The 21,583-nt window shown below is 45.5% G+C and overlaps 3 protein-coding genes across 7 annotated transcripts in view; 1 reads left to right on the plus strand and 2 right to left on the minus strand.

Moving 5' to 3' along the window:
- The window catches only part of Ddx1 (ATP-dependent RNA helicase Ddx1), a 42,861-nt gene extending 34,265 nt beyond the window's left edge, over positions 1-8,596 (minus strand). For both annotated transcript variants that reach the window (XM_077640913.1, XM_077640912.1), the window contains exons 1-7: positions 8,478-8,596; positions 8,037-8,088; positions 7,199-7,262; positions 5,471-5,600; positions 3,736-3,780; positions 3,262-3,348; positions 1,187-1,270 (exon numbers count right to left, since the gene is read on the minus strand). In XM_077640913.1, coding sequence (XP_077497039.1) covers positions 1,187-1,270; positions 3,262-3,348; positions 3,736-3,780; positions 5,471-5,600; positions 7,199-7,262; positions 8,037-8,088; positions 8,478-8,493 — 478 coding nt within the window. In that variant the 5' untranslated portion in view covers positions 8,494-8,596. The remainder of the gene's footprint in view (positions 1-1,186; positions 1,271-3,261; positions 3,349-3,735; positions 3,781-5,470; positions 5,601-7,198; positions 7,263-8,036; positions 8,089-8,477) is intronic.
- Positions 8,597-8,741: 145 nt separating this feature from the next.
- Positions 8,742-18,531, plus strand: Vamp7 (Vesicle-associated membrane protein 7). Of its 4 annotated transcripts, none has more exons than XM_077640457.1 (9): positions 8,742-8,825; positions 12,362-12,539; positions 13,682-13,739; positions 14,592-14,641; positions 16,131-16,218; positions 16,311-16,404; positions 16,714-16,781; positions 16,866-16,958; positions 17,731-18,531. In XM_077640457.1, the coding sequence occupies exons 2-9, from the start codon at positions 12,394-12,396 to the stop codon at positions 17,791-17,793; spliced, it is 660 nt and encodes a 219-aa protein (XP_077496583.1). In that variant the 5' UTR covers positions 8,742-8,825; positions 12,362-12,393; the 3' UTR covers positions 17,794-18,531. The 4 variants fall into 4 exon arrangements, with proteins under 4 accessions (XP_077496583.1, XP_077496584.1, XP_077496581.1 ...); XM_077640458.1 differs by having other exon boundaries at positions 8,758-8,825; positions 12,354-12,539; XM_077640455.1 differs by having other exon boundaries at positions 8,795-9,016.
- Positions 18,532-18,893: 362 nt separating this feature from the next.
- On the minus strand, positions 18,894-21,521 carry Mlh1 (DNA mismatch repair ATPase Mlh1). Its single transcript, XM_077640453.1, has one exon. It carries the CDS (start codon positions 21,257-21,259, stop codon positions 19,241-19,243), a length of 2,019 nt encoding a protein of 672 aa, XP_077496579.1. The 5' UTR covers positions 21,260-21,521; the 3' UTR covers positions 18,894-19,240.
- Between the last annotated feature and the right edge of the window lie 62 nt (positions 21,522-21,583).

Raw genomic sequence — 21,583 nt, forward strand, 5'->3', positions numbered from 1 at the left:
AAGAGAACCCACGAGAAGAAGCAAAGGGAGCACGTGCCTCCGACTGCATTCCCCCGTCACACCATCGGCTACAGCTGTCCTCCTGTTCCCAATGCGATTGCACGCCCTGGCTCACACGCAATTTGTAGGCCACCTCAATGGCAACAAAGAGCTGGCCATTATGACTCGAGTGGCAACTATGAGGAGCAAATAGCCAAGCCTATTCAAGCCAGTCCATCTCACTGGATCTGTCTGACAAAAGCAGGAGAGAGGCACCACACTGCTGAGCTAATTTATTTTAGAGCGAGAGCTGTACTCCTCGATGTACAACTTCAGATTACTTGAGCTCCTTGGATGGAGTTAGAAGCTGGGAGGGAGGGGAAGAAGAAATTATGGAAGTTGCGCAGCCCTAGAACTGCCTTCTCTAGACGAGGGGATAATGTGGATGAGACAATGACCTTCAATGCCTCACAAGGTCAAACCAAATTTAATTGTGTAGCGGTATGGCTCAAGCAATGTAGTATGACCCCATGATCATATAGCTATGACCACTGGGTACCTGACCTCGACCTTTAACCTTGACATTTCATTTGAGACACTGAAGGCTATGCTTAACCAAGCTGTCGCTTTAACTATACTCTGTTTCATACATCAGGTGCAACGCTGTCAAAGCTAGCGCTGCCTGCATCCGCGACCAAAAAGTAGTGCACTCCTTGTGGTGAGCAAAACATAATAAATCCTTTGCTTGCAGGCTTACTACATGACACATTTGTCATCAGCTTGAATAAATGCATTCTTATCGCTGACGACACGCTGTCACTTTCTCGTGCCTAAGACCACTTGACCACAGAACAAGCGCGGAGTAACACGCCTCCCTTTATTTTCTTGTGCGGACTACTTCCATAGCTTTCGCAGTGTTGCACCTGATGTATGAAACGAAGTATAGGCTCAAGCCACATTGAACCTCAGCTATTTTTTTTTATGAGAATATTTATTCAAAGGCTCAATTAGCACAAATAAACATGTGCAAGCACTCACAGCCTGGATGCAGGTCGTGCAATAAAATGATTCACTTGCTCGTGGCAAAACAGCAAGGACAAAGTGCACGGCACACAATCTCCACAGCATGTCAAGCGACAATTTCACTGCAGAAATCAATGCTGCCTGTCATCAAACAAGGGAAGAAAGAATGTTTTAATATCCTCACCCAGATTGAGATTAGCCGCCAGTGTAGACCATCCAATCCGGCACAGGCCTTCATCAGTCACTTTGCCTTCATAGTAGTACTTTCCTAAGAATACAAGCAGGAACAGCACAGCCCATAAGATCCAGAAGCAACCACACAAGACGCGTAATAGGTTAACGACTGAACCTTGGTATGGATAAGACCTCTTGTACTTAAGAAATATATACTCTCTTTAGTGGACATGTGCGAACATTCAATAATTTCGAATGTTCGGTCAAACAGTAAAGTATTCGACATACAATTCAATCCGAAGTATATGTCCCAAGCGAATAATGCTTCTGGAAAGCTTGCTTTGCACGGTTTCGTTTCAGTGCACCTCCTCCCCTGACTCCATGGACACTTTCTAGGCGTATGCAGCATGCCTGCATGACTGCATGCGTGCCGGAGCCGGTCTGCGCATACGCACGGCAGCAGATGCGAGCAGGTGCGAGCATGGTGCCCAGTTCTGCACCTGCCATGTGTCTGCACTCGTGCCCGAACTGGTATGACGGTGTACATCAATTGGAGGATATGTGACTCCCTTCACTTCTGCAGTGTGAGTCTGAGCCTGCGTACTACGAACTCCTCCGTTCTTTAAGGAAGTTTTTGATGACAATGATCTCAGCTGACTGCAGCTGTCGCAGCTGCCTTTCTCTAAGTGAAATTCGCTAATCAAGCATGACAGCACGAGCACGTGAAAGAGCTAGCACGAAGCACATGGAGATGGATGCCCCTTTCTGACGACTGACACGAGGTGGTGCAGGGCCATAGATGCACAGTGTGTACGCCTAGCGGGTGTCCACGGAGTCAACTCTTAAAAGCAACAGCCGCGCAATGATGCAATCGCAACCAAGGCCAGTAATTGGCGGTACCACAAATAGGTCCCACACCTCGCTTCCTATGTAGGTCAACTCCCTCAGTTTCTGATGGCCATTTTTACAGAAAGTTTACACAGCTTCAATGAGCGTGACAAAGCTTCAAGGCACTCATCCTTTTTTTTTTTTTCATGTAATCAGCTTGTGCATTAGAAATACAGATGATTTAAAAAATGTTTACTCTGTGCCATTCAACTTTTCCAAAACCACACCGAACCAAAAAAAAACATTCTTTGCACAGTCCTACTCTTTATTGACAAAAAAAAGAAGTTGAACTAAGGCTTCCAGGTTTAAAATGAAGTCTGCCAAAGATTGAAGGCTTTGACAGTCCCCAAATTCCACTTTATACAACTCGGTAGCCGAGTCATGGAAACAGAAATTGGATGTTCCAAAAATAGTCGCAAAACACTCACGCTTTGCAATTTAGCAGTTTTTCACATAAACTATTGGCCCAAATTAACATTCTGCTCCCATGAGTCACAATTCAGACCTTTCATTTAAATGCAACAAAGGAGGTCAAAAGTTAAAAGAAAAGTAGCCTGAAAAAAAAAAATTAAGAATACTCGAGTGTTCTCCATGGATATAATTTAGGAAACTGGACTTGGTATCAAGGTAAAGCTTCCTCTTGGACAAAGAAGGCAGAGGCTTTGTACGCAGGGGCAATTTATGCTGCATAAAACAATAAAGAGCTGGAGCACAAAAGAATTTTTAAACATGCCATTTCTAAAGGTATCCGCACTCCCTGTCATTATGTGAACGAAAAGCGTCCGTGCTGGAATCACTTCAACTGCTGTAAAGAAGTTCAGCACTGCTCCTACGATACTTTTAACATGATGAAATCTTTTCACATAAATATTTTACCGAACAATTTTTAGCATGCTGGCAGCCACCAAACAAAGACACATAAAATGACATTTGATCTGTGCCTTCCACCTCACTTACAATGTGGCTAAATAGTAGCCTTCACCTTAATAAAAATAAAAACAGAAGTGATTTGTCAATGCTCGGGACAAAACGACAGCCTTGGCAAAGGGCAATAGCATACACCTTAAAATAAACAGAACTAAGCTGCAACTACATCAGAACAGAAATGAAGACAACAAAACATACTATATACAAAATACGAATAGAAGCGACCTAAAATATTTTGAAAATACTGAATGACCACGCATGGCTTCACACCTCTGTACTGGACTCCCTTGGTGCAGCGGCATCCATGCCAGCCTTTCTGGTCCCGGCTCTGGGTCGTCAGGCCATCTGGGCTCACAGCTGCAAAAGATTCCTTTCATTGACTGCCGACTTCAGAGCAAACAGTTGCATAATGCTAAACAGCATTCAGCTGCCGGTTAAAATGCAGATTTAAAAAAAATAAAGTACTGATGGAAAGGAAACAGCCCCTGGGTCTAGTAATATCATTACACATCTTGGCAGTGCAGTGGCAATGGTGCTCTGTTGCTGCGCCCATAGTCGCTGGTTCACTACCCTGCGCACTGGCTGTGCGTCACAGGATGCGAACGCAAGACAGCTCCATTAATCACGAAATAACCCCGAAATTTGAATTAAAAAGCTCTAGGTAAATGAATTTAATCTAAAGCATTCGACTACAGATAAAACGGAAAAAAAAAAACTGCGATCAGGGAGGAAAGTATCTCTCACCCAGCGCTGACCCACGGTCGAAGAAGCTCATGGCCCAATTCTTGGCTGTACAAAAAAACAGAGCCAAACAGAAATGTGAGCAGGGCACTCTGCTTTCACAAAAACACACATAGAAAAAGAAGCAGCACTACAAGTACGATGTAACCTTGTTTTCACCTCGCATTCGTGCCACTGTTTATTTTTCTGTTTAAATTTACACATGTTGCAAGATGTTGGCACCTGCTGTCAGAGCCAGACACTCCCCCTCTCGTAATATGATGAATGTACAGTGAAAAATGAAGCATTCGTGCTTCTGTCAAAAAAAAAAAGAAGGCTGTCACAAGCAAAGGCGAAAGGCTAGCATAAATTATTGTGACTGCTGGCTGGCTAGCTAGGTAGGAGGCCTACGGAGGTTCGCAGAAACTTCTTGGGCAACGAATAGCTGCTCATGATAGAGTACTAGAACCCAGAATAAATGAGGGCGCCACCATGATGGTAAAATTTTTTAGCTCACCCAGACACTGGAAAAAAAATAAAAATAAAACATGGCTACCACTTTGTAGCGCAAGATTCAGCCACACCTGTCTGCAGTGGTGCCTTCCTCTTAGGTAAAGCGCTTACGACATACAATTACGGACTACGGACTACTGAGCACGGACTACTGAGCACGTCACTTTGCAGTGACCTCACATGTGATTTCACTATGCTGTTGCTTGCGATGTCACTGTGTTTCGATCACTGAGCATAGCACACTGCCACGGCATGTTGCAGTGACATCATGTGTGACATCATCGCATGCTGACTGATAAGTGTGGCGCGTTTTTACGCCAACGCCGACGATGCTGCACAATCAAGGATAGTGCTCTTAGCAGCTGTCGCAGCAAAAGAGTAGAGGACAGTCCATGAAATAATCCTCTAATATTATTCTACACTTTCCATTCCCGCCGCCACAGTGGCACAGCACAGCAATTTTGCAGAGCTTCATTGGTTGTACCAAAAATAAACCCTGGTCCTCTAAATCCATTGTGGACAGCAGCTGCCATTACCCACAATGCTTAAGCCCTTTTGTAGCAATCAATGCCAGAGCTCTCTAGTCGTGCCTACTGCTTAACTACCCCCACAACCCCGCGAGAAGACTGGCTCCCGTATCTCGTCCCGTCCAGGCCTCGGAGTATCCCTTGCCCTAGAGCGGGCGAACATTCGCTCGGAACCTTGCTGGTGAGTCGGACGACCTTGATTCATTAGCGTACCTTGTTGCTAGCGGGCGTTATTGTTGCTGTAGCAATAAACACCTGTTTGTGTCAGCCAATGCGTCGTTACTTTGTTCCTTCAGAGCAAGGCCCGCCGTGGTCGGCATGCACTTCGTAGCGCACGTGATCACGGGGTGGGGTCTGGCGGCTTTGAACTGTATCAGCCGCGGTTAAGTGAGGAGAACGTATTTGTCTGCCCAGTAAAACGCCACACACTTCAATGCTGAATTTGGAGTAAGAGTGTTTTGTTTAATCTCATGTTATTAGCTTTTGACGCCATACTATACACTGTTACAACAGTGCTTCTATTGCCATATCACTGAGAGTAAATGCAGACTCAGTATTATGATCACACTATACTTTCGTATGAGGACCCCATGACAGTTCTTCGCACTGCAACCCCCAGTTCACTGCTGATCACGAACTCCTCTCTAATTCGCAACTGATGCTGAAATAAATATCAGCCATTGTTTTGCCCCTTGACGCGGCGTGCCACAGAAACTCACAGGCAGGGCCCGCCTTGGCCCCTCCGCCCTTCTTGCCACGGCCAAGCTCTTCGTCTTTCAGAGTCTCCCACACAATCTGCAGGATGGGCAGACAGAAGGCGCCTGTTTTGCCACTGCCTGTCTCGGCCGCCTGCAACAAAACATGCGGGCTGTTATGACACGCAAGTGATGGAGGCTGTCTTGAGTCAAAAATCAGGAGGCCAAAAAAAGCGCACCTTTTTTTAGCAAAAAGGCACTTAGTACTAGTTTCTGCGAAACGTCACCATTTCTCAAAACTTCTAGAATCTGTGAGGGGCTCATGAGTGAGTGTTCAAGGATTCAAATGGTATGTGTCCTCGACAGAACCGTGAGAAATGCTTTTGCTTCAGATTGTGCAGAATTTTTTTCACAGAAAATTAAAATAAGCTCAAAGCTGTCTGCAGTCTTCATGCGTGTAAAGCAGTGGCACGACGCATATGATAACTCTTTTGACATACAGTACTGCAAATCAACACAAAACTTTTGTTGTCTATTAACACTTCCTGACTGCATGGAGCCAGAGTTTTGTTGCCCTCAAGAAACACAAGTGTACCGCTCGTGATTAAAAAATCCAAATAAACAAAGAATATTCGCTCAATTCGGAAGGTACTAAGCTGCATGAAGGTTGCATCACAGCTTCGATGCAGACATCCACTGACGAAAACAGATTCTGACATCTTGAAGTTCACAGAGGTCTACGTCAGCGCCAATGTTATATGTACTGGCTTTGCATCTATCACAAGTTGGTGCCTTCTGCTAGCAAAGCTCACTTGTGTTGCTGCCTTGGCTTACCACAGGTGCAGCATTTCTGGCCTGCACCACATGAACCACTTTGGTCCTTCCACTTGGTATAAAATTACTTTACCTGCATAAAAGTTGATTGGAGCAACACAACTGCTATCGTTTAGCTTTCCTGCATTGTGTTGCTTGTAGTGTCAATCGTGACGTTTTTAAAGTACACTGATCTCAGCTCCATCCAATTATTATCCTCAGTAAAAAATTAACTCTCTGGCTCCTCCTGGCTACGATGACGTTTGCCTGACAAAAAAAAGGTGCATTTATCGCCAAGAAAACTTGATTTCAAAATATCCCAGCAAGTCGATTCAAACTCCTGATGCTTTTATCAAAAAGGGCTCTCGATCAGTTCTTGCGAGATCCAGCCACCACTGCCATATAATGAACTACTATCACAATCCTGTGGCCAGCAGCGAAGTGCCCAAGACACTCAGCCATCATGGCAGTAATGCAAAGTAATGCATGCATTATACAAAGGGTATTAAACTGCTCTGCCAATGCATTCTGAACACTGCGAACAGCAAGAGGATCTGCCATTTTTCTTCTGGATGCTGAAATTTTTAGTCTCATAGATGCCACACCCACTTCTCCGTCCAAGGCGCAGTTTATGGAGCCCACGAGCACAGGACATTTCTCAACCAATCGATATTGAAAACACATCTTTTTGTATTACATAATGAAACCTGTTCAAGTTTTCTAAACACAACAACGATATGCCAAAGAGCCTCATACATTAAATGCAACATACAGACAATGAGGGTAACTGCTAGAGTAGAGCTTCAAGTCCAATCAAACTGCAGGCATTTCTTCCATTTCTTTTCTTGCATCTGAATTTCAGGGTGGTTCTATCAGAAGACCCACAGCAGCAAATGTGTCTGAACAGCAAACATGGGACATCTGCATGCGAATCCTCACCATGAGAACGTCGCCACCTCCCAGAATGAGTGGCACAGCCTCTGCTTGCACATCAGTGGGGAGGCTGTAAGCAACGCAAAAAACCACGTGGTGTTCTCACTGCAAAGATGAGCTAAGATCTGTAGCAAAACCCGACTTTTCAAGGTAGTCACACAAAAATGAGAGATAATTGGTCCCAGCGCTCTCGGTAATGCACCTGTGTGAGTATGTGCGGTTTATGAAAGAAATTTAATTTGCAATTGTGATCAGTTTAAGCTGTCATGCAGAACTGTGTGAAGACCTGAGTTGAGACTACATCAGTTCAGCCTTAACACAGCTAATGCTTAGACCGTGGGATAATGTGGCCCCAGTGCTCAGTACAACAAAGGCCCTTTTAAGGTTTTTTCAGGAACGTGCCCCTTATATGCTCCGTGAAAATCCTCCGTGTGTGTCACTTTTTGTGAGCATCACTTCGGCCTTACCATTATAATTTGGAGTAGACTGCCAGGCACTCTACCTGGCTTAAATCAATAAATGCGTCATCCTCCGTGCAGGTATCGACTCGAAACTCAACTACCCGACAAGCCCTTCACCCCGAGTAAAACAAAATGTTTATCAACAACTACAAAGTGCGACTTCCAAAAAACGCACAAAACGCATGACAAATATGAAAATGACCGCCAGATCTTTTCTAATTCGATAAGGCTAACGACGCAATTACAACTTCAGCTCGTAGCGCGTGCCCAACCGAACGACAGCGGTTTAGTTTGTGCGTTCATCTGCGAAGCCATAGGGTCAATCATTACATCCAGGAGCTCGGACTGCCACGAACGAAATAACCACGAAAAACAAAACTCACGTCCATTCCATGTCCTCGACTGCCTGAGCAATCTCGGGCAGAACGCCCATCTCTGCAGCAAAAAACAGGCACAAAAACCGCAATTAACGCCTTTGCCGACATCGCGAAAATGACAGCACCAACCCTAAAAGCTCTTTAGAAGCAAGCTTATGAAAGTAAACCGCAAAAACGCAGACAAAACACGTACTTCAGTGTTACTAACGGATTATAGAAAAATACAGGACGGTCACAAAACGAATCAATTTGGACAAGAAGGAGTAAGGTTTCAGAACTCGAGGCATTTGTAAGTGCCCGAGTAGCCAGCGTGGTGCTCCAACACCGACACAGGCAACCGAAAGCGCATCGTACAAAGTTTACCCCACCACCACTTGACAATTCGTAACCGGGGCGTGATGCTATGCTTTGCTTCTTAACTAATGCCGCTATTAACGCACACATCACCTTCGAACGCAGTCATGGTTACTCCCAACCACGCTTGTTCTTCAGCTGATGCTTGCCGATGCACTGACCCAAAAACAAACAAAACAGCTTCGGATTGACGCGGCCCGAAACTGACTTTTGGCTCTGCCCAAAACAGCAACTGAAAACTGTAAAAAAAATAATGTCAAGTTTTTGAGAAACAGAGTCCTCTTTTTTTAAAAGCGTAGCGTTATTATGAACAATGGTGCGATTAAAAAATAGTTAAAAGGTCGGCGAACATGACTCATTCTAGCAGCCGTGAGGCGCGAGTTCAGAGAAAGCGCAGGCAAGGAAACACCGAGTTTCCGTTCGTCAACACTGTCCACAAGGGTTCGTGTTTCTCTTTCTGTGCGTCGCGATAAAAATGCCGAGATTCGACAATCGCTAATGCTTATTCACGTGATTGCGCGCGTCGACAGGCGAGGTGCCTGCCGCTAGCAAACGCTGTCCTTCGCATTAAACAGTCAGCGTCGAGCGAGGCAGCCGCGCTCGCTTCACCCGCCCTCGAGTAGACGCCAGAGGTGAGTGACTCGTAGCCATGCACACGCCCGCACTGCAGCACAACACAGCCGCCCTCCTGAAGTGCGCAGCTGTGTACGCTAGTGTTTTTAGCGTCGTTTCCTTATCGACGACCGCATTCGGAAGCGCCTGCTTCTTGTCTTCAACGCCGGCAGCGTCACGATCAGTTGAGCAGGGCGGACTTGGAACTCAAGTGTGGTTTCGTCGTCGTGTTCGCGCACACAATAGTTTCGTCGTAAATAAGTCATGTTCCCGCACTCTCGGGACGTGTGTTGTGTGCTTGCGCTCTTTTATTCTCATGTGAGCAGGGACCGACTTTCCGCGCGATTGAACGGTTGTCGCGTAGAAAAGGGGACAGTAGGGGTGTGCCTTCAGCGAGTGCAGGGCTTCGAAGAGTGATCGCTGCCCAACGGCTGTGCATGCATGATATCCACATTTGTACCAGTGACTGTGGGAGTGTCGGTTATACGTAGTTACACTGTGTCACAGCGGCAGCTCACCTGTTGGGCTTGTGCAACATTGTTTCTCGGTTACTACGCGTTTTTCTTATATAGAGTGCTTTTCCGCACGTTGCGAGTCACCTTACAGTTGCATCTGGACTTCAAACAGCAGTGTCGACTCTACGGCGAGGAGCCCTGGAAGTTGATAGGCGGCTTTCGTCATGCAACGTGACGCCCTGAGGCAAATGAAAACAAAGCCTTTGGCCGTGAACGTTTCCGTAGATGTTTGGGTTTCACAGTTCAAGGGCATCAGCTGTTATAGAAGGCTGTTTCATGCAATGATGCAACCAAAGGGTTGTAGCGGCTTGAATGTAGCCTTAATCTCTAGTAAGGGATATTTTAAATCTGTGCTTGGGAGTACAAATGCTTTTTATTTTTTGAATGCGAGGCTAACATGATAAGAATGCCTATGGCATTTACTGCTGTCGCTGCTGCTTTGAGTTCATGGATGCAGTCGGTGCTATGTTATTTTTTTGCATTTGTGCTGTCATGTTTCTGCTCATTCTAAGTTATTGGTGGACAGAAACTAATTGCTGTCCTGGTCAACATTAGCAAGTTCTTATGCACAGTGCGCTTTACTTTTGCGTCACTGGCAAACTGTCACACGTTGCATATTAGACTTAATCTAAGTGTTTGGTTGATGTGAACTAAAATTAACCTACCAGTATTTTTGCTCGTTGAATATTCTAAATTGTACTGTTCAAGGGACCTTCTGCATGTGTTTCGTGTCCAGTTTACGTGTTCATAGATAAAGCCAGGGATAGGCATTAGCTTGAGTAACTAGTTTAGGATCCCAATTCTACTTGCACTAAATAAATGGTGACAGTTCATGAGATCTTTTAATTCCAATGTCTGCATCTTGGCAAATGAATTCTATCTATAGCTCTCTCAATCATCTGTAGAACTGAAAGTCGTTAGCACATATTTCTTGGCTGCTCTTTATGTAGCATAGCACTGCCGATTCCTGGTATAGTTCGTTGGAATTTCATGAACCGGGTTTGCATGGCTGGATACAGATGAGAAAGATGGACGTACCATTGCGGTCGAGTGAGAAGGAAATGTAATGACCGTGTATCCTCCATTGATTGCGATGCGCACTCGTAATCATTAGCTAGGTCAAGTCCTCCGCAGGACGATAGCCTATCTTGTGCCAGTTGAAACCTCCCAGCAGATTTCATGATAACTTCTCCCCCATCTGACCCCATAGCTTTGATTAGTTTGTTTCTCTTGGTGTGCTTGCTGTCACCCTGACAGACAACTGGTTATCTAGTCAGAAAGGAAGACGCAATCTTTTCATGGGAACAGTTCAGCATGAGTGAATGGGGAATGCCATCAGCATCTTCAGATTTGCTGATAATGTTGTCCTGCTAAGTAACTCGTGGTATGAATGGCAGTGAATGATTAGCCGTCTAAACAGGCAAAGTACTATGGTAGAGTTAAAAAGTAGTGTTCAACACATAATGAGGGAGTATATCAAGATGTTTTGAAGTGTTTCAAAGCCCCTGCATGAGAAAGAAATTAACAGGAAAAAAAAGATGGCATTTGTTTGGCAGATGCTATCAAGTTAAAAGCTGCAATGCACCACAGTGTATGGGAAGAGAAGTGTTACAAATGTTTTGTCAGCAGCTTCCTATTGGGGCTGAAACCTTGATAGTTACAAGAAAGCCAGAAGTGAGGCTAAAATTGGTGCAGCTAGTTGCTGAAAGGAAAATAATGCTGTAATGTGAAGAATCAACAAGAATGTGCGAATTCAAGAACTAATGCAGGGTAGCAATATTGTAGCTGAAATTACCTGGGCAGGACTTGAAAGGTGTCTGCACCTTCACCACGGTGGCTTGGCGGATATGGCGTTGGGCTGCTGAGTCCAAGGTTGTGGGCCCAGATCCAAGTTGTGGCATAAAATTTCAATGGAGAGGAATGCAAACACACCACATGCTGTGAGAAGCCGGGGCATGTTGAACCCCAGGCTGTCGAAATTAATCCGGAGCCCTCCGCTGTGCTGCTGCCTCTCACAGTCAGCATGCAGCTTTGGGACATTAAACTCCACACGCCATATTTGTCGTCCGCTCTCTGTGGTCTTCCTAATAGCGCTACATCCAAGTTTCAAAGAATGACATACCTGTTGCCGTCATGTAAACAGCCTCTATACGCTGTCTGGCATGTGCCCAAGGAGTGGTACGCAGGCAGTGCCAACATTGTGATGTTTTTTTCTTGCGCATGCACACCATTTGTAGGCCTCGAAATGTCGCCATTGGCCAGTTTTCTTGTAAAGGAGAGGAGGTAGCATGCTTACTACGGGGTGTCCCAGAAGTAACTGTACACAGGAAGAATGCACAGTCATTTTTATGATTGCCAGACAGCTAGAATTGACTTTTTTGTTTTTGTAGTTTTTAATATGTGGCATCCTCTGGGTAGTGCGAGAAAATGTTTGCTGCCCAGGAAATTGGATGTAAACAGAGTATCAACATAATGCCAACTGTGCATGCAAAGCAGCAGGTGTTTGCTTGCAGCTTCCGCCACCTTTTGCCAGCACAAACTGCACATCGGAAGCTGGTAGTTTGTATCAACCAGTGGATCTCGGGAGAGGGCAGAGAAGGAGAGGCGCACAAATTCAGTGCAGCTGTGTGAAAAAGGCAAATTACGTTTTCTTCCTGTGTATGGTTGTTTCTGCGCTCAAGTAAATGCTGATCCAACCTAACGTAAATGCAGTGTGGTTTATGGTTGGCTAAGCCTGAGGAGTATTGCAAGTGCTGCTCTGGATCAGATCCTTTACTGCCCAGCATGTCAAAAAAAAAAAGAGAGGAAGTATCGAAAATAAATGGAGGCCTTTTGCGTGCAGCCGTACAGCCTGAGCAGAGGGGAGCACCACAGCCTCTGTCATGCCGCTGCTGTACTGCGTGGTGGCACGAGGCAGCACGGTGCTGTCTCGGTATGCCAGCTGCGCAGGCAACTTCTCTGAGGTCACTGAGCAGATCTTGGGCAAGATCTCGCCAGATGTCCCCAAGCTTACCTACTCCCATGGGAGGTGAGTGCACTTGCATTTGTGCTGATGGGGGAGAGTAACTGCACCCTCCACCATCACCCACCCGGTGACGTTGCATGTCCTGACTGAAAACCCCCTTAATTAGATGAGAAAATCCCTATTTCTGGCACTTTTTTTCCCTGCAAAAGTTTGTAAAATCTGTAAATTTGGAAAACGAAGTCGCTTCCCTGAAATTCCCGAAAACCCATGAAGGTTCCCTTTTTGCCAAATTTGAAATTCCCCAAAAAGGCAGAATTTCCCAAATGGAACACCACTGCCACCATCACCACCTTCATACTATACCACACAGCTGTGAAAAGGAGTTTTATGGCTTTCTTAAATCTTTTCAAGTGAAGGAAAAATTTCTCTCCCTGGTTTGGAGATAGATCCTGGTTTCGGATTCCAGAGTTGTGCTCCGTTTCGCAACTTTTTGCAATGGAGTGGAGCTGTGAGTGCAAGGCGACAGCTTCCACACGTGTGGTTGGCTTATGAATGCGTGAGAACAGTATAGATAATGAACTCATTACCTCGAGCTCATAGCTTTATACCGCTGCAAGAAGGTGGTAGATGGAGTACAGGCATGAACCGCACCAGTTGAACAGATAGAACAAGGCTGGCAGGGCAAGGCTGAATTAAAAATTCAAAGTGAGAGAGAGAGAGAGACTTAATTGAACAGGAGAGGTTTACCTGGTAGTTGGCCTGGTAGCGACAGCATTTAGCTGGCTTAATTGTGATCCTGACAAACCACCTTAAACTTGAGAATGATTACAGGCTTGAAAGAGTAAATTTAATGAGGCTGAATTAAATGAACTAAAACTTAAGAGTCCGCCCACTCGTAAGCCTGTTGGAACTTTATTTTGCAATGTTTCTGAGTGGTGACCTGTAGAATTAAAACCGATTCAGTGCTGGGTGTGGAAGTTCGCACAAGAGTTTGGTAGTGACTTCATGTATGGCATGGCCAAGTTTTATTGTTTTTGTAACTGGTAGCTTAGCACCCAGTCTATCCCTGTTCAGATGTCTTGCTTGCACCCACCCTTGGCAGCAATGCAGAGGTAATTGTTATTAATTGTGAGTTCACCTTCCTAGTGCTTGCCTACAGCATTTTTGGCCCTTGACAGTTAAATATTTTTTTCTGCCCATTCCAGCTACCTGTTCCACTACGTTCATGAGGATGGCATCATATACCTTTGCATCACTGACGACGTAAGCATAATTGAGCCTGTTCTCGTGATTGGTATTTGTGTGCTGTGATGTTATATCTCAAAAGTGATCATAGCAAACAAAGAATTGTTTCTCTCGGTGCTTCAATTGTTCCTTTTCTGGAGGAAATATAGTGGCATATTCTTCGTAGCGAAACCAACGCAGGAGTCATTGTCGTTAGCGCTGCATCTTGCTTTTGTCTGTGTGTAGCAAGCAATGTCATTTATGTTGACATCCCTGCCTTTTGTACCTTGTTTTCAGGCCACTATTTCTAACTTAAAATCTTGGAATCAAGACAGCTATAAATGAAATTTTCAAAGACAGGTTAGTTTAATAGCTGTGACACTGTGCACAGTATATTTGGAAGCCATAGCTTTAGTTTCACAACACAGCAGAGAAAAGTTTCTGAACAGGCACACCGGGAGTTACCCCATATGTTTCTATGTTTGTTGTTTGGTGAAAATGAAAGAGCAGCTATGTTTAAACATGATGTGTCAGTGCATGCTGATGCTGTATCCGAGAGTGAAAAAAGTACCAACTTCTCTTCAGTACAAACGGAGCGATTGCTCATAGAATAAGGTCTGTTCAGTTTTTTTGTTTAAGTGGTCCAAATCATTATATGCATGTCTGGCTAGGAACAAAGAGCTCCCAGTGAAAATTTTCAGATGCCAGGGAGGTTGGCAAGATTCCACTGGGCTTTCTGAGGCCTTGACACTTGGCTTGCTTCACTTTTAGCTTGGGCAATTTCTTCCTGGCTTGCAGTTGAACTTGCTTCTGTTCTCGCTACAGAGCAAAAGTGCAAAGTGTATTTTTGCTTTCTGACATCAGTTTCTGCTTTGGTGTCTCTACTTGCAGGAATTCGATAGGGTCAGAGCATTCCAGTTCTTGGCAGACATTCAGGGCAGGTAAGGAAATCCTCTGTGAGCAATTGCTGCTATCATATTCATCTTCAGTGACATTGACAGCTACTGGACATAACTAGGGGTGGACTACAGTTTAAACAGCCAAAGATAAAGATAAAGTACACGGAATTAAATTATTGAAATTCGACTGAAGGATATTGAACGATACTGCCCCAAAAAGGGCAGTATCCTTGACATGCACGCTTCAGCTAGCTGGCTATTGAGTAGGAGTTAGTCGGTTATAGCAGCCAGTTAATGAAGTGTGGAACCCAGGGGAGGTGCGAAATGGTTGTAGCGTTGGATTAAGTCACGCAGGTGTGTGTTTTGAGTTATTAGTGCACTAACTCGATGCCTCTGCAGAGTGGGAGGCTCCGACACATCGCCAAGCATCTGCTGGCGCAGTGCCATTCACTGTCGTTGGCCACTTAGGGCGGTTACTTTGTTAGAATTCTCCACTGCATGTAAGGACACTTGAAACCATGCATAAGCACCGAGAAACACACCGTGCTTTGGCTACTACGATGGTTAAGCAGCTGTTCCATCACTGTCGTCAACACAGATCACATGATGCTTTGCCCTCTCACTGTACCTTGCACAACCCAGTGATAACATAACAGTGATAACAAATCATGACAATCCACCTTTTAGAAATTACCTTCCAGTTGCATTTCTGTCTAACATTTTCATCACTTAAAGGGACCATGAAATGGTCAAGGTCAGGAAAGGTATCCGTATTTCATTGCTCGTCACCGCACTACAAAAATTTTTTAGCTAGGTACATTAACACCGAAGATATCAGTGATTAAAAATGATGCTTTTCCTCATCCCTCCTCAAGTCATACATGCTGAAGTGGTAGAAAAACAAAGAAGAAAAGAGGTCAGGGCTGCACCCTTCCATGCCCTATCTAGCTCCATACCGCCAACGCCGCCTGGGTATGTCCAATGAGAAGGCTCATGTTGCCGTAATCGGTTGCAAGCTACTGCGAGCAGCAATTTTTAAAAATTATTTGTAAATGATAGGGTCCACGCAGACCTTTTAAATTTGGCTCTAATATACTCGCAAAGACCACCCTACAGATCTGTTGCTCTTCTAGAATATGACCATCAATATCATTTCACGGTCCCTTTAACTTTTTAAATGCTAAGATGAACTGTGACTTTTGACCTCACAGGAACACCACATTATACCATCGAGAAAACAACTAATTAATCAGTTAAAAAAGTTCGTCAAAGTTTAAAAGAATAAGAACCAAAAAGTCCGACCCTCAAAAGATAATCCTCCTAGACCCACAAAACATGTTGTAGTAGTCACTTTTATGTGGTCAGAGAAGCAGTGTTTATGCGCAGCTGCTTGCTTTTTCAGTGTCCTCTTTCAGCAAAGGCAGCTTGCTTTTAGCAACCATTTAGACATGAAGTTTCAGTCAGAAATTTTTCTCACTTTTGGGTAATCCTTTTTGATGGGTGACACTGAGGCGTGCTCTGTGTATTGCAGGTTCCAAGCAAGTTATGGTCGTCAAGCTCATTCAGCGCTCGCCTATGCGATGAACAGTGAATTCTCCCGGGTGCTGGCAAACCAAATGGTGAGCTGGAGCTTTCTTTAGTTATTTTTTTTTTTTCCACGAGCGGGGACATGCGCTGATTAACCTCTGCACCTCATGGCTGTGTGTTGCAGAAACACTACTCTGGCATTGGCAAGGATGGCGACAACATATCCAAGGTTCAAGAGGAAATCGATGAACTCAAGGGGATCATGGTGAAGAACATTGGTGAGATGGTCTTTCTCATTGCTTTTTCGATTCTGGTGGTTTCCCTGCGTTGAAGAGGTTGAGAACACCTATGCTGATCTATCAGTTGGTTCCAGTATAGTCTTCGTAAAAGGTTAGTGGGACACAATAAAACTGACTGAAACACAACTGTTCAAGTTCCCGTGGGTTACCTGCTTTTTTTTTTAGTTGCATCTAATATGGTGTTCTTAGTTTTCGATGGCCAAGAGCTCATGGTGTCTTGGTATCGATTTTTCACACTGAACTCGCATGAAATCCACGTCTAAATGGAATTTTGCTGTGTGTATGCAGACACGGTTACGTCAAGGGGGGAGAGGCTGGAACTTCTGGTGAACAAGACTGAGGCGTTATCGAGCACGGTGAGCCTGACACGTCGGCACTTGCTCTGTAGCAGCCTGTTGGTGCCAGGATTGGTAGTAATTTCTTGGTTCCTCCATTTTCAGTCGGTGACCTTCCGCAAGAGCAGTCGCAACCTTGCCCGATCAATGATGATAAAGAACATCAAGATAGCCATCATTATTGCCGTTGTAGTCTTGGTGAGCATTCTATCAAGCTTTTGTCCGGATTTGCTTACTTCTGCTGCGCCTCTCATGCTCTTGACTTTGTCGCGCTTTCCATTTCGTCGAGCGTGCTTCTGCAAGGTAGTTGTGCTTTTGTGAGAAGTGGGATTATGGAAGTGACGGAACTTATTTTTCCATTAAATCGATGTGCAGTTTTCATTTGACCATTTGCCTCTTGCAGTGCATGTTGCACTTCTTTGACCATTCTAGTCGACTCTTGTTTAAAAAAATTCAAACTTTGTCTTGTTTGCAGCATAATTTGAGCACTGTCTTGGTATAGCATAAAGTGCTATAGCATTACTTTCACAGCATCAGAATTTGATTTAGGTCTCTTTGCATATGCACTGTGAAGAGATATATTTTTTTTTAATATAATAAACTGTACAAAGGGTATCCTTATTTTTTTAAACAATTTGGCAAAACCAGTGCAACCTTTAGAGGCACGAAGTCTGTTCATATGAATTTTAAGTTCAAGCTGTGCTAGAGAAAGGTGGCCTGTGCTGAAGTACCCTGCACTAAAAACTATAACCTTGATGCATGATGTGGTTGACAAGAGCATGTGCAGGAACTACAAAACAAGTGTATATAACGACTGAATATTATTTGGCTAGTATCTGTAGCTCAAGACTGCAGTAGGCACCAACTGCTACACATCTATTTTGTGCAGCTACGCTCGCAGATAAAGCAGCCTGTTTATGTTCATTTTTACGACTACTCCAGTCACAGTTTTGTTTCTGTCAATGTGCAGGTGGTGATCTACATCATTGTCTCATCAGCATGTGGCGGCCTCAGCTGGCCTAACTGCGTGTGAGCCTTCATCACTGCAGCTATTCCTGGGCCTTTCTGCACACACTTACGTTTAGTATTGTTTGTTCCACGAGCAGACCCCTACACATCTTTTTTTTAACAATGATTTGTATCCGTGTGCATATAACAGTGGGCTGATGTCGCTCTTTTTCGTTAGCAGCGTTGAGTTTGCGACTTTGACGACAACACTCGTTTTCAAAGTTCCTGTGTCTGCCGGGTGCGAATGCTGGCTGTACAAAAGCACTCGTTAAGTTGTATGATACGTTCTACTCTGTTCAGAGGCTTATATATTTGTGTATACATTTATGCTCGTGTGTGGTTTAGGTTGTGATGTCTTATACATTTTCACTGAAAAAGTCTTTTGCGCGACTCTGTCGTGAAGGCATGCAGTCGGTTACTGCACACATTTCTGAAGCTGCATTGAAGGAATTATTGCCAAATTTTATTGATGCTCATAGTGCAACTTGCGTTGCATAAAATTGTTGCAGTACTTGTGTGTGTGTCACATTCTGCGATTTAATGGCACCATAGCGATGTTTATATTTGTTTCTACATTTATACTGCATGTTTTTCAACATGACTGCAGGGAACGTTGACCGGCCTGCTTGTGCAATTTCAGTGTATTTAAATTGCCAGAATTACCTGCCTTGTATATATGTATTGCAGCGGGGAACAGCAAGTTTTCAGGATTGCTCACGAGTCTCACAGGAGTAATAAATGGCTTTGTGTCAATGTTAGCAAACTGGCCTGTTCTTTCTCGGAGTTTCTCGTAGCCTCTGTTGGTGTTGAAACTGCGCAGAGTTGGTTCTTATCTGTGCTGCACTCTGAAGAAGTTATGCAGGAGCGGCAATTATAGTGACATGAGCTTTCATGGGAAGCACACAGCGTAAAGTAGACTGGTGAACTCGTGTCACAGGGTTTACTTCTGACATAAGTACCTCACCTATGGTGCTCAAAGAGTTTGGAGGATTAACGTTTGCCTTCCCTTCTGGAGATTTGGAACTTGAGGTGTGCCCTAGGTGTCCAGATAACATTGCTCCAAACTAAACCTTGTGGCCTGAACACCTCTGACCAGGGTCCTCTAGTATAAAAGGGATCAATCAGTTTGTGCAGAAAGATGAATTTATTGTTACTTTTATACTAAAGTTGAATATATATACACCCAGAGGAAAACTAGTTATCATTAAATGAATGCTCAAAATTTAATGGAAGCTCCTGTATATTACACTCAATTCAATTTCTGCAACAAACTGCCTGCAAGATTTGTGCGAAAAGTTTGAAAACCAAACATGGCGAGCCATCAACCTTATGGCTTAGCACTGTCCAAAATTGTGCTAGAACAAGTTTATTCAGAACATTCATCTCTGATTCAAGGAAATGCAGCACCATTGCTCGCTTCACTAGAGACTGATGTACTCCAATGATTTGTCTTTTGAGCACAAATGCACACGTCAACACCTTTCAAACACTTTGTACAGGTTAGGCAGGCTCGCAACTTGTAACACGCATGAGTTCTCCATGTACTCTGCAGGCAGCCTAAGCGTTTGCTTTGCTGCTGGGAACACAACATGCTCGGTCACCCATTTCCAACTGTTTGGGTCATCATCTTCGCTAGGGTCCAGCGACGGTCCTGCGTAGAACCGCGCCGTCTCCCTGCAAAATGTTTCGAAGCACTCTTGCTCAGTTTCCCACTCGACCTCCGTTGCAAGCCGCAAAGCATACATAGGGAGTCCTTCGATGGGTGGCCTGTGGTCATTGAGAATTATGGGCAACGAAGTGATCTCTCCCGACTCATTGATGCCGAGTGAAAAGTAGTCGTCCAGCATCTCGGCTTTGGACGTCAGGAACGTTGACATGTAGCGTGCAAGTTCTTCCTTGGGACCATCTGCTTCCGTCCACCCACATTCTTCAAGGTCCAGGGCCATCATTGCGAGGTCGTAAATCGGAGCGGGTTCGGAGAACTGGTACATGCCGAAGCGGCCAAAGTTTTTGAGCATCAGCTGGTAGAACAGTTCTTCAGATATCTTCCGAGTGTTAATCAGGTACAACTCGGTCTTGTGCTGCACAAGGCAGTACCTCTGGTTGACGCAGCCGACAAACGTGTGGTTGCGGAACAGTTCCTGAAGTCCCGCATGGGTGTTTTTGACAACTGTCTCCCAGAGGTTTATGATGCTCTGAAGCTTGACTTTTGGTCGCTCTTCTGCGTGGTCCTCATCGGCATTCTCGTCGTCCCGAGTGGATTGGCTTGAGGCTCGCTGGACGGCCGGAGATGGCTTCTTGAGGAAAGGATCCAGCTTTTGCATTTGGGAGTCCGTCCGCACCATGTGCCTCTCATCGACAGAAGCTGATGCGACTCCCGCTTTGTCAGTTTTCTTGCTTGCTGTTGCTGAAACTGACTTCGTAGCCGCAACGCGTGGGAGGCAGGCTTGGGTCAGGTAAGACCGCGACGAGTTGCACGACAGAAGGGCGGTGTCCACCGCCTTCTGGACAGCCTCGAGTATGAGGTCCTCGTGCAGGAAGTGGACTTCCTTCTTAGTCGGGTGGACGTTGACGTCGACGTTGGCCGGATGGATCTCCAGTGACAGGTAAAGCCACGGGTGAGCGTTCTTTGGCAGATATGACACGTACACCGACTCGATGGCTTTCCGGAGCGCGTTGCTCTCGACGAGTCTGTGGTTGATGAACAGCAGCATCGTGCATTTCTTGTACGAGCAGTTGGCGTTCGACACGAAGCCCTTCAGTTTGAACTTCAAGTTCGGGTCGGAACACTCGACGGGCAGCAGTTCGCGGCTGACGGTTTTCCCATAGACGCACTCGATATTCTGCAGGGTGTCTGCTTCCACCATGGTGTTCACGTCCGTCGTCGACTCGTCGGCCTGTCTCACGGACATGGCGACGCCCGCGTTGTGCACCGCGTAGCGACTGACGACGTCGACGATGCGCTTGTACTCTTCGGTCGGGCTCTTGAATGCGTTCTTTCTCGTGGGGACGTTGTAGAACAGGTCCTCGACGACGATCTGCGTGCCCCTGTTCCCTGCGCAGGGCTTCGGGGGTCCCGATGGTTTGCCGTTCAGGTACGACAGCCGGTACGCGCACTTCGACTCCTCAGTCTTGGTAGTTATTGTGACCCGGGCCACGTAGCTAATGCTGGCAAGAGCTTCGCCCCTGAACCCGTACGTGGCGATGGAACCGAGGTCTTCGAACTTGACCAGCTTGCTGGTGGTGAAGCGCTCGCAGACGATGTCGAGGTCCTCTTTGCGGATGCCGCAGCCGTTGTCCTTGATTTGCAAGAGCTTCAGTCCGCCGCACTTGGCCACTACTTGGATGCTGGTCGACTTGGCGTCGATGCTGTTCTCGAGCATCTCCTTGAGCGCGTTCACGGGTCGCTGGACCACTTCTCCGGCAGCGATGCGATTCGTGACACTTTCGTCGAGCCGACGAATCTTGCCAGGCTCTAAAGGTGCGGTCATCTTGAAGCAAGCTGTGCTTCTGTGTCCACAGAAACCTTACGACCTCAGCGGTAGCTTGTGGGGGCGATCAAAGTACACGACAGAGAAGCGCGTGCCCAAGTTTTGCATGACGGATGCGCTCAAGCAAAGCTCCCAAGCTCAATAAAGATACTTCGCTCAGTTTTTCTTACATTTTGTAACGATTCCAAGAACGAAGTTACATGCTTGAGCCTGTATTGAGATCCCTGTTGAACACAGCAGTCGATGCGCGCCATTTCCCCACAGTCCCGAGGCTAATTTGGCGCCCCCGTTCATTTTGTCAGAAATCGTAAGTAAATTATATCA

Source organism: Amblyomma americanum, chromosome 10, assembly GCF_052857255.1.
Source record: "Amblyomma americanum isolate KBUSLIRL-KWMA chromosome 10, ASM5285725v1, whole genome shotgun sequence".
Lineage (NCBI taxonomy): Eukaryota > Metazoa > Arthropoda > Arachnida > Ixodida > Ixodidae > Amblyomma > Amblyomma americanum.